Raw genomic sequence first — 14,726 nt, 5'->3', positions numbered from 1 at the left:
CATAGGAAGTAAGTGAGAAGAGTGAGAAAGAATGCTGAGCATGTGCATGTATGTTATCCTGCTTGTTCATAGTAGTTATTAAAGTTTCCTAAGAGGAATACACAGTTTTGTGCTTCTTGTCTACATGAAGATTTAACAGTATTCATTTATATTCATTATATATATATAGTATTCATTACAAACAGATTTCCAGGTATTCCCTTTTTTATTTATTATTCTACAGCTGATGTGTGCAGTTTATATTGCTTGCTTTAAAATAATTTTCTATTGTTTAGTAAAGCCATTGTATTCCTTTGATTTTTTTCTTATTTCAATGCAATTTTATATATATTTTTGTGGAAACAGTTATGTTATATTAAACTAATGTGATCACTTGCAATCGTTTCAAGTGAAGCTTCTCACTTTTTATTTGTGTGAGAAGCCTTTGCTTCCATGATTTACAGTAGCCCACGTTTTTACTTCAGTGCTGAAGATAAGATGCTTTTCAAAGTCAATCATTTCTCCACTTTATGAGCATAAATTGCAAAAACTCACACTGTTCATAAAAATCCCCAGTTCATTTCTATAGTAAGTTCTGTAATGTTTGTCTAATTTAGCAACCGTAACCAAGAAGTGGAGTTTAGCATGAAGGCACAAACAGAGAGTCATTTAAATGAGGGTGACACACCTTTTCCTTTGAGGATTTTCAGGTATTGCAGCTTACAACAATAGTCACCTGTAAATTGCCACAGGCTGCCTACATATAACCTTTCATATTTTAACTACAGCTTCAGTCTCGTACAAATGCATCTTGAAGCCACACATTACTAGATCCGCACAACACATCACCTGAACACCCGATGGACCGGTTCACCTGGAACAGCTGAGTGAAAGTGAAAATAAGACCATGAGATCGCTTTGGGATGTATCAAATCTTTTTGTCTGTTTAATACTATCAAATTTAAGTAAGTAATGTTGTTTATTTCTTGTCATGGTTATTTGAATCATATGCTGTAAATATTATTGAAAGTTGTTAATTGGAGATATTTTCAATAAGCTGTTATAGTCGTTTATGGGTGGCATAACAAGTTCTTCTTCAAGCACATTCAGACATTTCCTGATTAAGCAAACAATGAATTAGACTTTATCCATAAAGCTTTTCTTTGTTGAGACAGACATAGCGTGTTAAAAACATGAATTCAAGAATGTATTCAGGACCTGATGGCTAATAAACTACTACATTTTTATTGTAAAACTCTGATGTTGTCATCTTTTAGATGCTTATATTTTAGATGTTTAACCTTGCACCATGATCTTTACCTTTGTTGATTTATTAATCCCTTTTCTGAATATTAATCAGATGCTGTAACGTCTGTCGTCTATGTTGAGAATGGGAAGAGTCTGACTTTAAATCCAAATATTCAAGGAACACCTGAAGACATTTTGTGGACATACAATGGGAACAAGGTGGCTGAACATGATTTGACTGAATTTCAAGATTATGGTCAGTTCAGAAGAAGATCAGAGATTGAAATCTCTACTGGGCGGCTCATGGTTCGTCACATGACCAGCCATGACAGCGGTATTTATAAATCTGTAATACAGATCAATGGAAAGCTGCAAAATTCTGAAAATGAAGTTAAAGTTATTGGTAAGTGAGAATTAAATTAGACACCAGTATTGTTGGTTAGTGCTGATTCAATGTCGGTTTAGTCTGCATTTCATCATACCTGTGCTGCTCAGCAGCAAAAAAGCTGGTGAATCTGGTGAATCTTGTTGGTTAACCTAGTTAAGGCATTTGAGGACACCAGCACAACATACTGTACAAACTGTGCAGATTTTTCAAGCAGAGACGCTGCCATACTGTTGTTGAATGTAATGGATGATTCACTCTTGTGATGGTATCAACAGAATTTCTGGACTTTCCAGTAATTGTTTCATCATGTCATTTATTTTTACTTTGTTTAAAAGATCTTAGAAACTGTTAATGGATGTGACCCAAATGGAAATTTAAGTGAAATTAAGTTACAAATTAAGCAATGATAATAATGCTTTTTTAACTTTAATACATTTTTGCACATTTTAAGCTATCATCATATAAAAATAACCTCAACTAGGCAAGTCTTTCTGTATGTTTAAAACAAGTCACTGTCTAGTAACAATGCGATTTAGCTCATGTTGTTATGAAATTATTTACCTGTCACATAGCATCTACAATTCAACATGCACTGTTTCCCTCAGATGCTGTGCAGGAGCCTAACGTGACGTGTAAACTGAACAAACTTTCAAGAACTCTGTTGTGTTCAGTTTCATCTCAGTTTAATGTATCCTATGGATGGACTGGATCAGGTTCAGCACCGCAGTCTGGGCAAGAGCTTCAAATCAGCAAGGAGGAGAAGCCTGATTCAGTCTATACATGTACTGTGAAGAATGAAGTGAGCCAGAAGAGCAGCAGCTTCACTGTGAAAGACTGTGACACAGGTACACTTCATGTCTGTATTCAATCACTGCTGAAATACAATGTTCATTATGAAGCTAATGATTATTATTATGCTCTTGTTATTATTAGATGAACCACAATCATATCAGAATATCATTATATCAGTTGCAACGTCTGTCATCATTGCTGTTTTTGTGGGGATCATAGTTGTTGCCATTTGTTTTATTCAACAAAGAAGAGGCACGGGTAAGAAATATGCTCATATAACCATAAAGATATGAATGTGGTATGCCTTTCAGTTGCCATTTATATAACAGATATCATTATGTATTATCTTGTTTAGGGGTATATAACATAGAATGTTTACCACAAAACCTTTTGATAAACACGAGTGAATCACCAGGGACACAAGAGCCGAGTAAGTCTAAAAATATTTTTGTTGACTCTTAAAACTGTTGAGTTTTGAATGTGTTGAAGCCAGTGCATGTCTGGTTGACAGATCATTTATGTGGCAGTTTTGTTTGTTATATCTGATTATGATGTCTCTATATTCATAATGGTTTTCTATGCTCTAATTTTACCCTACAGTCAGTGGTGTCAGTTCACTAAAATTCAAGCTCTGGCATGGGACAATGGAATAATTTAAAATTTCGTGGCAATCTGAGTAGTTGATTTGAAAACTATAAAATGAATGAATATCTCTAAACATGGTTGTGCATTATTATCGTTAGCAAACAATGGCTTTCATCTGCTCAAAGATTAAATTACGAATTTGTTCTCATAATCTAACCACTTTTTTCTCGTAATTTAATGACTTTATTCTCAACATTTTATCTTGACTTTTTTTTCTCGAAATTTAACAAATTTTTTCTCATAATTTAACAAATTTGTTCTCATAATCTAACACCTTTTTTCTCGTAATTTAATGACTTTATTCTCAACATTTTATCTTGACTTTTTTCTCAAAATTTAACGACTTTTTTCTCATAATTTAATGACTTTATTCTCAACATTTTATATTGACTTTTTTTCTCGAAATTTAACGACTTTTTTCTCATTATTTAACAAATTTGTTCTCAAAATTTAACGAGTTTTTTCTTGTAATTTAACAAGTTTATTCTCAACATTTTATCTTGACTTTTTTCTTGAAATTTAACAACTTTAATCTCAAGATGGTTTTATTTTTTATTATTGCTTGGCCCTAATCCTCTTCCTATTTTTTTAAATATTTTTTGTAAAGCTGACAAAATTATCCACAAAAGGGGAAAAAAAGAAAATAATTCTGAGGAAAAATGCAGCGACTGAAAGGAGCTCTTGCCATACTGTATATATTCTTGTTATAACATCACGTTAAAATACCAAGCGTTACATTATTCTCGTGATATCTGAAAATAAAACATGAAGGAATAATGACAGCTCATTCAGTCAAACTGACTGATAAGTGTTTGTAGGCCAACCTTATGATTTGAAATGATTCTTTAAAGTCTTTTTGAATGTAAGTTCCCCAAACCAGATGTGCAACCCATAATTCAAAGGCTCGTCAGGAATAAGGTGGATTCCCAGGATACAGGGGAGTACTCTGGGTTTGGGATAAATTCCGAGCTCGGAGCCAAATATGCTTATTTTTACTCGTTACCTCCGTTCGATCATTTGTAAGTCGTGAAAACAACTTACAAATGGACAGTGATAGGACAGTGAGTAAACAGGAAGTGAAGTGAAAGACGTCTCTTCCTCTCTTGGCCTCGCCCCATAACCGTGTCTTCTCATACCTAACACATTACTGTATAATGTAAATATATGTTATGAGACAGGCTTATTCCACGACCTCGACACCTCAGTGTGGAGGTAGGGAAAACGGTAAGCCGCGAACTCAATAAGCAGGAAAACTGGAGTGGCGAGTCTTCAGCTTTCCCTGATTCCACACTAACAACATCCAACTCCTCAGAACTGGATGTCATCAGTGCAGCTGCCTCAACTGGAGCAGAAGAAACCGCAGAGCGTTCTTCCTGACTCCGAATAGATACATTAAATCCAACAGATGAGGGCTGAGATAGGGCAACAACACACATCTGGTGTGTATCTCTGCCCAAAAATGCAGAGATAACACAGTTTCTGAAATGCTGTTTGCTCGCCATAACAAATAGATGGTAGACAGACAACAATCAATAGGACAAACGATTTCACATGTAGCGCTTGCTGAAGGCACAGAAGCTGAATGAGAGTGTTTTCAGGTAGGCTTTATAGTTCCTGGTCAGTGACGTCACCCGCCTATGACATTCCGTCACCCCATTGGACTGATTTCATAAGTGCTTCACGACGCAATCACGCAGAGGCGTTCCCATAGCGATTATGCAGCGTGAGTTGCGATTACGCAGCGCGAGGGAACTTATTTCACATATTTTCGATCCAACATGTCACAAAGGGTATTCTGGTTTCTGGACTATACGTCACAGAATTAAACTTCTCATTTACCATGACAGACAAACAACCCCCCAGAACAGTCCACTCACATGAACAGTGACAAAAAAAGGGGTTGGGTTTGGGTTCAAAAGCATCACAATGGTTGATTAAACCTGGAACATTAAACTAAATATGCATGACATGCACAAGGGATGTAAATCATCATCAGCTAGAATGGGAAAAAGTACAGTTTTTTTCTTTCTTTTCTTTTTTTCTAACCCCTAGAATCAAATGGTCCTTTTTTGCTTTTATATAAATATGTTAAACTGTTAAGATCAAACTAAAATGATCAGAAATCTTTGGTAGCTTTGAATGTTTACAATTTATATAAACAGTAGTCAGACTTAGTGGTAAGGATTATTGGTATTTAGAGACTAAAATATCTTTAGAAACTTGGAGGTAGGCTATGACTTGGATCAGTAAGCAACCACACAGACCCCCTTAGCAAGCATGCAGAAACACATATAGCAACCACAAAGCAATGTACTATCAACCAATCATATATATATATATCTTATATATATCTATCTATATATATATATATATATATATATATATATATATATATATATATATATATATATATATATATATATATATATATATATATTTTTTTTTTTTTTTTTTTTTTTTTTTTAGAAAAACCATCTCTTTATAATAATTATTATTTTTTTAAAGGTTCAACATGCACTAATAGATTTTAAGCTGATCATCCCACAGAATTGAGTCATTATTACTTTTTTCCAGAAAATGATTCAGAGCAGAGAAGAATGGACAGTGAGGATAGACAGGAAAATGAAGAGCAAGAAATGACTGAAAATATTAAAGAAGGTGAAACGGTTCCTTTCCTACACCCAGCTGAACGGATGAAAAGTGAATCAAGTAAGCATGTTTAGGAAGTTTTACTGGACGTCAGTCTAACTGAATTCCTTTAAAGACATCTTGCTCTGCTTACATCAACAGATGATCACATCAGCACATGATCCCAATTTCTATAGCACTTAAAAAAATGGAGCAAAACCAGGTTTTCACTTAACTTGAATAGGTGCTTTTTCATAAGCTTAGTTTTGTTTTATAGAAATTAAACACGTTTATAGCTTTGTAATTTTTAGCAAATTTAGAACAGAATTAAATTGTACTCTTTTGTGACTTGTCAAATTGTCATTAAATTGCTTTATCATTTTAATGATCAGAGAGTAATTTCTCAAAACATTGTATTTTAGAAAAAGAAGGTCACATGAGTGAAGAGGATAAGCAGGAAACTAGTGAAGCGCAAACCCTAAATGGACCAGCACAAGACAGATGTGAAGAGCCCAGCAGCAGGAACACAGAAATAACTTAAACCCCTCAGGACCCAAATACAGTGGTGGTCAGAATTATTGGCACCCTTGATAAATATGATCAATGATGACTGTAAAAGTACATCTGCATTGTTTTTCCTTTTGATCTTTAATTCATTAAATTAACAAAAATCTAATTTTTCATTGAACGAAAAGAATTGAAAGTGGGGGGAAAGTCACATTATGAAATAAATGTTTTTCTCCAAAACACGTTGGCCACAATTACTGGCACCCTTTTATTCAATAATTTTTGCAACCTCCTTTTGCCAAGATAACAGCTCTGAGTCTTCACCTTTAATGCCTGATGAGTTTGGAGAACATCTGTCAAGAGATTAGAGACCATTCCTTCATGCAGAATCTCTCCAGATCCTTTAGATTCCAGCTCCATGTTGGTGCTTCTTCTCTTCAGTTCACTCCACTCATTTTCTTTAAGGTTCAGGTCAGGGGACTGGGATGGTCATGGCAGAACCCATTTTTGTGTTGGTTTTGATGTTTGTTTTGGATCATTGTCCTGATGGAAGATCCAACCACGGCCCATTATTGGATTTCTAGCAGGTTTTGATTTTTTATCTGTTAGTATTTGGTAGAATCCATGATGCCATGTATCTGAACAAGATGTCCAGGACCTCCAGCAGAAAAATAGGCCCACAACATTAAAGATCCAGCAGTATATTTAACCATGGACATGGGGTACTTTTTATCCATGTGTGCACCAAACCCATCTGGTGAGTTTGCTGCCAAAAAGCTCTTTTTTTAGTTTCATCTGACCATAGAAGCCGGTCCCGTTTGAAGTTCCAGTCTTGTCTGACAACTGAATGTGCTGGAGATTGTTTCTGGATGAGAGCAGAGGATTTTTCTTGAAACCCTCCTGAACAGCTTGTGGGGATGTAGGTGCTGTTTGATCATTTTTTTTAGGCTTTCTGAGACTCAAGACTCTTCTCTGCAATTCTCCAGCTGTGATCCTTGGAGAGTCTTTGCCCACTCAAACTTTCCTCCTCACCGCACATTAGGACGATTTAGACACACATCCTCTTCCAGGCAGATTTCTAACATTTTTAGTTGATTGGAACTTCTTAATTATTGGTGGAAATGGGGATTTTCAATGCTTTAGCTATTTTCTTACAGCTGCTATTTTGTGAAGCTCAACAATCTTTTGCCGCACATCAGAACTATATTCTTTGGTTTTACTCATTGTGATGAATGATTATGGGAATTTGGCCTTTGTTTCATCATGTTTATACTCCTGATCTCCCTGGTGTGCTAAAAAAAATGTAAATATGACTGGGACTATACTTCAGAGATATTTTACTCATAAAAAAATTCTAGGGGTGCCAATAATTGTGGCCAACATGTTTTGGAGAAAAACATTTATTTCATAATGTGATTTTCCCCCCACTTTCAATTATTTTCCTACAATGAAAGGTTAGATTTTTGCTAATTTTATAAATTATAGATCAAAAGGATAAACATTGCAGATTTATTTATACAGTCTTTATAAAAATATGATCTTTGATCATATTTACCAAGGGTGCCAATAATTCTGACCACCACTGTATCTTTTTAAAATGTGGTTCTTTGTAATTAAGCAATAAAAATATTTTTCAGTTTTAAGATTCAGGTGTCTTCATTAAAAAACAAAACACCCTTTTAAACAATATTGCGTTTTGGTCATTTATTTACACAGCAGCATCATTTTGGAGCCTGAAAAAAACAAACCTTTTGTAAACAGGGGCATGTTCTTTGTATGTGTATTACTCATCTTAATTTTACTGTTTACAATTTGACATGATCCAGGATTGTGAGGTTCTTCGAAGCTCATCCCGGAGTTGCTGTCATAGCAACAGGTCCCTAAGCTCAAACCTGCTCGGGAGCAGTTTATTTCAGGTAAACAGGATTAGATGGCATCTTTTTAAACAGAGGTGATTTTTAAAGTCTGTCCCAGCCACTGCTATTCTCTTACAAGAGTAACCTAATGTGAACCAAGAACAATAATGATTTAAAAATAAATTTGCAAATATGTGTAGTCCATCATATAGACAGACTAGTTTTACTCATTGAGAGTGAGGGAATAATTACCTACCAATTCTATTGCAGTCTTACAAGTCTATACAAATACTAGAAGTCATATAACAATGGAAATAATTGGGAATCAGGTAACAAACAGTACACATTTCATTTATCTAATAATGGTAACACTTTACAATAAGGTTCATTAGTTAATTAACCCATGAACCATACATTTGTTACTGTATTTATTAATCTTAATGAAAAGTTCATGTTAGTTCACAGTGTATTAACTAATGTTAAGATTAATGCGTTCAAAGATTAATAAATGCTGTATAAGCCTAGTTCATTATAATTGAGCCAATTTAGCCAGAGTTCAGTTATCATGATTAGAAGATGGCAACTGTCAAATCTCAGGTTTATTAAACAAGGTACAAAATATGGACTCCAGGATTTGAAGTGCAAGTTCTTGAAAATGATACCTTGTGATACCTGAATGTGAAAACTGGGACTTCATGTGCATGTGTGTTCAGTCTATATGCAGTTTCTTTAAAACACAACATTGCCAACTACTGGCCTGGCAGCAGAATACAGCATTTAGTCATTTTCACAGATTACTGTGAACAGGGATAGTTCAAAGTCTGTATGCAAAAAAAAAAAAAAAAAAAAAAAAACCCAAACACACACACAGAAGCAGGACTATGACTATTCTTTATTTTTCTAGAATCAAGTCAAAAAAGAAAAGATAAAAGGTCACACTGCTAGTACACAACCAACAAACATTTTAAAAAGGTCTTGTATAAAACCTGAGTTCTACAGATGTGATAAATCAAGACTTTAAAAACATTTGAAAGTTAAGCCCTTAAATGATCTGGACCTTTTAGCTTCAAAATACAAGAGAAACAGTTCTGGCTGTAGATTCTTCCAGAATTAAACGATCTGGCTTCAGTTTCAGTCCGTTTCCTCCTCAGACTCTGATTCTGAAACACAAGAGAGAGTTACATTAAATGAGAGCAACAGAGAAACATGAATACAGAGGGAGATTTGTCCCAAACAAGTTCATCCTTGCACTTAAAAATAAATAAGACTGATATTCACCCTCTTCAGCATTTTTCAACCACTCCACAAACGTCTTCATCTGATCCAGGAAGAAGCCTTTTCCTTTGGCTAGGTGAGCTTCATTATACCACCGAAGAATAGCCTCTTCACTCAAAACATCCACTAAAGGAAGAGTATCAATAGAGACTTAGGAACCATTTCTCTTTTACAGCTCTTCAGAAGCACTACAAAGTGAGGATGTGAGAAACACTACCTTTATAGAGCAGCAGAACGATCTTCTGGAAGGCTTTCATGAAGTGGATGTTGTCGTAACAGTACTCTTGAATCCTCAGCAGAAGCGTGAGCTCAGAAAGGCCCTGTGTGGTGAAGGCCTTCAGAAGAGGACTGTGTTGCTGAGAAACAAAGTGGAGAATATGGTTGGTCACAATATTAACAGGTTCACTGGTTTTGCCCAAGCATATAGAATCATTAAACATAGGTTCTCAAATTACCAAAATAACTTCTAAAAATGGGGCAGCATTTTTGAAAAACTGAGCTTTTTGAAGACACTATCCCAAATTTGAAACGTTGTTTGCTCAGACAAGCGATGCATGTTGTACTGATAGATAACAGCTTATACACAGTGTGATTCACTTTCCAGAGCTGCTAAAGATGCACGTTACCGTTAAGATAAGCCATCTTATTTTCTGTACTCATAAAACATGCAGGTAATAAAGTGATCGTGCCACAAGTAGGCCCCTATGATTTTCAGCAATGCGGAAAACGCGTAATTCAGGCATAAAAACAGAACTTACTGTATAACGCAGAAGTGGTCACATTTGATGAAGCAGGCAAGTACACTTAAATTGTGGAAAGTAAAATCGTGATTATAGACTGGTGTCGGTGAACATTAAACCACAAAAAGACTAAAAATGAACCCTGCATGTCTGCGAGAATGAATGGCACAGACGCATGGTTAATTTACTACACACAGAAGCACACATGACGCTTGCCACCTCACTATATGATGGCATGAATGTATGAACTTCATCTCTAGAGCCACTCAGTGTCACTTCATGAGCATTTTACAGTTTCATTGAGAAACTCATGTCAAACATGCAAACTCAAAGGTCTTCACAGCAACCTGTCAAAATAAGTTTGGTTTAACTTGAATTGTGTTATTAGTTTTGTACAGTAGAATTTAACTAGGTCTCAGTGTAATAATTCTAATGCTAATATAATTTTAATGAATCACATTTTACCTCCATGTTTTAATTTTAACAGTAAAGCTCTGTTGTGCAGCACTTGGTCAAAAGTAGTTTAGTTTCATTATTAAATAGATTAAATAATGTTATGCCTACATTTAATTGCCAGAAAAATGAACTTTTTATAAGTTCAATTAGACATGCTTTTTAATTATTTTTAATTAAAACTGAACCCAGAAAACTTTATTAAAAAAAAAAAAAAAAAAAAAAAAAGTAGATAATGGTTTGGGAAAACGAGTGCGGACAGAGACACTCAAGCATATCCAGAATAACCAAGATGTAGCCCGAGTCTAAATAACACTATTCTAACCTTCAAGTGTTTGATGGATTGTTCAGCGACCATCTCCTCTTTCTTATTGGACTCCATTAAGCTCATAACGCTGGTCCACATGATGCCGATCATCTTCTGCTCAGTGATGTTGCTCCTCTTCATTTCCTCGTTGCAAGAGGCAATAATCTGAACAAACAAATCAGATCATAAGATTTTCTTCAAATGCTGGAGTCTTGAAATACTGATTCTGAACCAAAAATGAAAGCGACTCAAGTAGAAGGGTCTTCACAGACCTCTGTAAAAGAAACCCCTAGAGCCATCTGCTCTTGGAGCTCTTTCTGCAGCTCCTTGCGAGCTCCTAACGACTGCTGATTACGTGCAAAATCGGAGAGCTCCTTCAGCCCAGCGTCGGTGAAGTATTGAGAGAAGTGCTCATAGCTGCGCTTGTTCACTGGAAACAGCTCCTGCAACAGAAGAGACAAACATTGACGAGTTATGAGCTGCTGCTTACCATAACAGAACGGTCCAACGAAACTGCACAGGTTCACTCATGACTCACCATCAGCCTGTTGTCCATGCCAACCTTACGCAGACTGCCAGCCACAGAGTTAATGTCCTTCTCACTGATCCACGATTTGAACAGCTTCACAGCAAAGGCCGGAGACACACCTATTAAAAACACCACATTTAGTATAAAAATAAAGCTGATCAGAGAAAACCTGACCATGTGTCAGACGTACCTTCTTTGACCAAGTTGTCATTGAAGAGGCTACCAAGGATTGAGGCTGACAGGCTCCCATTAGCCAATAAAATGCCAGTAAGCATGGCAAGCTTGTTGCGCTCAGACTCACTGAATCCTTTTAAAAACAGGAGCAACTGGGAGAAAAAAATAAACAAACAGGGAACAAAAACTTGAGTCTTTGGTCTTTACAAGTCCAAATGTTGTAGGCTGACATTTTAGATCCAAGTTACCTTTTTAATCTCCTCTTCAAACCCCTTCTCCAGGTACTTGTACCGCCGGATTAACTTGTTAAAAACCTTAAATAAAAAGGAAGTCAATTTGAGAATGTTCTCAGTTTTATTTGACACCATTATACATCTTGACCCCATTCTGGCAGCACATTCCTAACAGACCCACTAAAGAGACTTTATATACCTGAGCATATGCTTTCATGGTCTTAACATCTTCCTGTGCCGTGAAGACACAGAAGTTAGTCCGAGTCATGTCGTCTGATATGGCACCTCCTGGAGCTGAGGAACACCGGGACAGATGGAAGAGCTCTAGTTAAACCATTATATTCCATTGCTAAAACAAGCCGTTCAAAAGAATTAAATACACTCTTACCCAGCATTCCACCAGCCACCAGGATATCAAACAGGGTTTCTGCATAGCGCCGATAGTCAAGCTTGGCACCAGAGGAATCTAGGAACTTGGCAACAGCCTCCAAATCAGTGCCAGTTTGATTTAGTCCTTGTACAATGTGTTCCTGAAACTGTGTAGGGTCAAACCTCTCCTTTTCATCTGTTCAAACGGAAGAGAAAGCAGTAGTGAGTGAAGTGTGTGGTTCAATGACATGCCTAGACTAGCTTGTCACATGGCCTCTATCACAGTAACTATTAGGTTGAGTAAAGTCCAATGACAATCCTTTTCATTACGGAGCTCTGTTAATTATTCAGGAAACTAAACCCTGGTATCCATCTGTGTAAGTACCAGAACAGAAGAGCAAACCCCACACAGACATTGTCAAGAGCTAAAGTACATTAAGACTGGCACATGTGGCATTGACAAAGTGTTGCAATTTCTTAGTGCTACAAAAAAATGTCTAAGTTAAGACTTCTGCTATTGGGGGGATTCTTAGTCAACAATAACAAGACTAAAGTAAGTTCAAATAAACCCAATTCACTGAAATACAAGTGTGCAAACTTGCCCCAGCCCCCCTTAAAAATAAAGACAAACCTCTCTTTCGTGTCTTGAAACGCTGGCCTGTTAGCGTTGGCTTCTGCTGCTTTTGATTACTCATAAAAGATACCTTGAAAGAAAGAGAAATTTGACCACAATTCACATGGGTACATGAGCTCAACGCACAATTTGGGGGGAAAAAATAAAAGTTAAAAGTTTAGGAAAAACATGTCTATTGAGCAATTGAGCAAGTGATATCAACTGAAGACTATCGCAAGTAATACAAAATGAGGGAAAAGAAATTCGACAAAAAAAAAAAAAAAAAAAAAAAAAAAACCCTTGATCCTCTGATGTTGTTAAAGTTGTAGGATTTATAAGATCAATAAAAGTTAAACATTCTGCAGTGATTATGATTATAGGTGCTCTTAGCAATGTTGCGCATTTTTAGGCCAAACATGTGTCTCATACAGCAAACATCTCACTATCCGCTAGCTGCCGGTCCCCTGAACACTATTAAAAAAAAAAAAAGGCAGTCTCTGTAGTCGCCACAAGCTCCAAAAATGGAAACAAAAACTGCATGGTGCAGCCTGGACCACAAAACAAACATGCTCCAGCCAATAACTGACAAGAATGATTTTAACTACGCATGAACTCGGTCATGACTGTTTCAGGAAGCACGGATGGGAGGGGGAGGAGGAGGGAGGGTCTAGCTAGCCTCTGTTGTTTGACAACACTTCAAACGTCAACAGGAAGTTACTCCACCCAGGATCACTTAAAGCACCTTTAAAGTTGGTAGCTTATTACCAGCATAATATGCTATAAGATGCAACATATTTTTCCATTCAGGGTTCCTACACGTTTTCCCATTTCAAGAGTCCTCTTCAGATTTCCAAACCTCTGTAACTAATGTAATATTTCCAGGATTGTGGGAGAATCGTGATCTGAATTTTATTTATATATTATTATTTATATATTATTATTTATATATTATTATTTTTATATTATATTTTTATATTATATTTTTTTTATATATATATATATATATATATATATATATTTATATATATATATATATATATATATATATATATATATATATATATATATATACACATATACATACACACAAGGATGTGCGCAAGTTATAAAACATAATGGAGGACTCAGAATGTGTTCTTATTTTAACTTCTCTTCCGGTGTGCGAACTGAAGCTGTGCAAACCACGCCCCTCTCGCGCGCCCCTCCTCCTCCTCTCGCGCTGATGTCGCACGAACAGAACAGTCCGTTCCTTCATCTGTTGCTGCTTTGAGTGACACTCGACTCACTTATATTAGAGATGCTTCGCATAATGAAACTGTCTTGAATTAATTCAGTCGTGTTCGACAATCACTAAACGATCACTAATGGTGTCTCATAAAAATACTGACGATACATTTGTTTAGAAATTCTTAATTTAATTTTTTAGAAAGCCGAATAGGCTCAATAGTCTGGAAACACAAATATGTTCCCACACTTATCAAGACCTGGAAACCACTCAAATCAAATTCAACACTTTTTCAAACTGCGTAGGAACCCTGAAAACTCAAAATGTCTTAAACAGGTATTGCTTGGTCAATCACATGAGGAAAAAATTTAAATAAGAGCAGGACAGATCGTAAAAGAACACTTTAAAGCAAAACTTACCGAAATATGTGAATATGGGCAACTGTTTCCAAGAAGTAAACCGAGCAAATGTGTAATCGCGAGGAGACTAGCTTCACGCGCTCAGCGCGAGGTTCATAAAGGCTGGACGAGTCCATCTACAGAGGGGGCATCAGTGACGGGGATATGGGGAAATTGGATAAAAGCAACAAAATGGCTCAAATTTTATCAAATTTATTTTAGTTAACTAAAATATAAATTTGTTTGTTCACAAAGTAAAGTAGGTAATCTTAATATTTTGAATAACGTTACGTCACGTCTAACTTGGTTCCCCCCTCTTTATATTGGCCAGACCTAAATCGCTCAGTTTCCGGGTTTCGTAACCACA

General features: G+C 36.1%; 2 protein-coding genes across 2 annotated transcripts; one reads left to right on the top strand and one right to left on the bottom strand.

Annotated features, from left to right (window-relative positions):
* Window positions 1–806: 806 nt before the first annotated feature.
* On the top strand, window positions 807–6,315 carry LOC137035561 (lymphocyte function-associated antigen 3-like). The gene is made up of 6 exons (XM_067408979.1): window positions 807–944; window positions 1,340–1,630; window positions 2,221–2,460; window positions 2,549–2,665; window positions 2,763–2,837; window positions 6,103–6,315. The coding sequence occupies exons 1-6, from the start codon at window positions 887–889 to the stop codon at window positions 6,219–6,221; spliced, it is 900 nt and encodes a 299-aa protein (XP_067265080.1). The 5' UTR covers window positions 807–886; the 3' UTR covers window positions 6,222–6,315.
* A 2,602-nt stretch (window positions 6,316–8,917) lies between these two features.
* On the bottom strand, window positions 8,918–14,493 carry LOC137035904 (eIF5-mimic protein 2-B). Its single transcript, XM_067409698.1, has 12 exons — window positions 14,381–14,493; window positions 12,755–12,827; window positions 12,143–12,319; window positions 11,954–12,048; window positions 11,770–11,835; window positions 11,538–11,673; window positions 11,357–11,466; window positions 11,091–11,261; window positions 10,837–10,983; window positions 9,536–9,674; window positions 9,322–9,444; window positions 8,918–9,203 (listed from the first exon to the last, which is right to left on the bottom strand). The coding sequence occupies exons 2-12, from the start codon at window positions 12,816–12,818 to the stop codon at window positions 9,175–9,177; spliced, it is 1,257 nt and encodes a 418-aa protein (XP_067265799.1). The 5' UTR covers window positions 12,819–12,827; window positions 14,381–14,493; the 3' UTR covers window positions 8,918–9,174.
* Between the last annotated feature and the right edge of the window lie 233 nt (window positions 14,494–14,726).

Source organism: Chanodichthys erythropterus, chromosome 14 (assembly GCF_024489055.1).
Source record: "Chanodichthys erythropterus isolate Z2021 chromosome 14, ASM2448905v1, whole genome shotgun sequence".
NCBI lineage: Eukaryota > Metazoa > Chordata > Actinopteri > Cypriniformes > Xenocyprididae > Chanodichthys > Chanodichthys erythropterus.
This window is presented reverse-complemented; position numbering and strand designations above follow the sequence as displayed.

What these genes read in the sequence shown, in the direction of transcription:
- LOC137035561 (XM_067408979.1), top strand. Translation starts at nt 887, where the DNA reads ATGAGATCGCTTTGGGATGTATCAAATCTTTTTGTCTGTTTAATACTA. An exon ending in TGTGAAAGACTGTGACACAG is followed by an intron (nt 2,461 to 2,548) that starts GTACACTTCATG and finishes TGTTATTATTAG; the next exon opens with ATGAACCACAATCATATCAG. An exon ending in ACCAGGGACACAAGAGCCGA is followed by an intron (nt 2,838 to 6,102) that starts GTAAGTCTAAAA and finishes ATTGTATTTTAG; the next exon opens with AAAAAGAAGGTCACATGAGT.
- LOC137035904 (XM_067409698.1), bottom strand. Translation starts at nt 12,818, where the DNA reads ATGAGTAATCAAAAGCAGCAGAAGCCAACGCTAACAGGCCAGCGTTTC. An exon ending in GCATGGACAACAGGCTGATG is followed by an intron (nt 11,262 to 11,356) that starts GTGAGTCATGAG and finishes CTTCTGTTGCAG; the next exon opens with GAGCTGTTTCCAGTGAACAA. An exon ending in GTTGAAAAATGCTGAAGAGG is followed by an intron (nt 9,204 to 9,321) that starts GTGAATATCAGT and finishes CTTGTGTTTCAG; the next exon opens with AATCAGAGTCTGAGGAGGAA.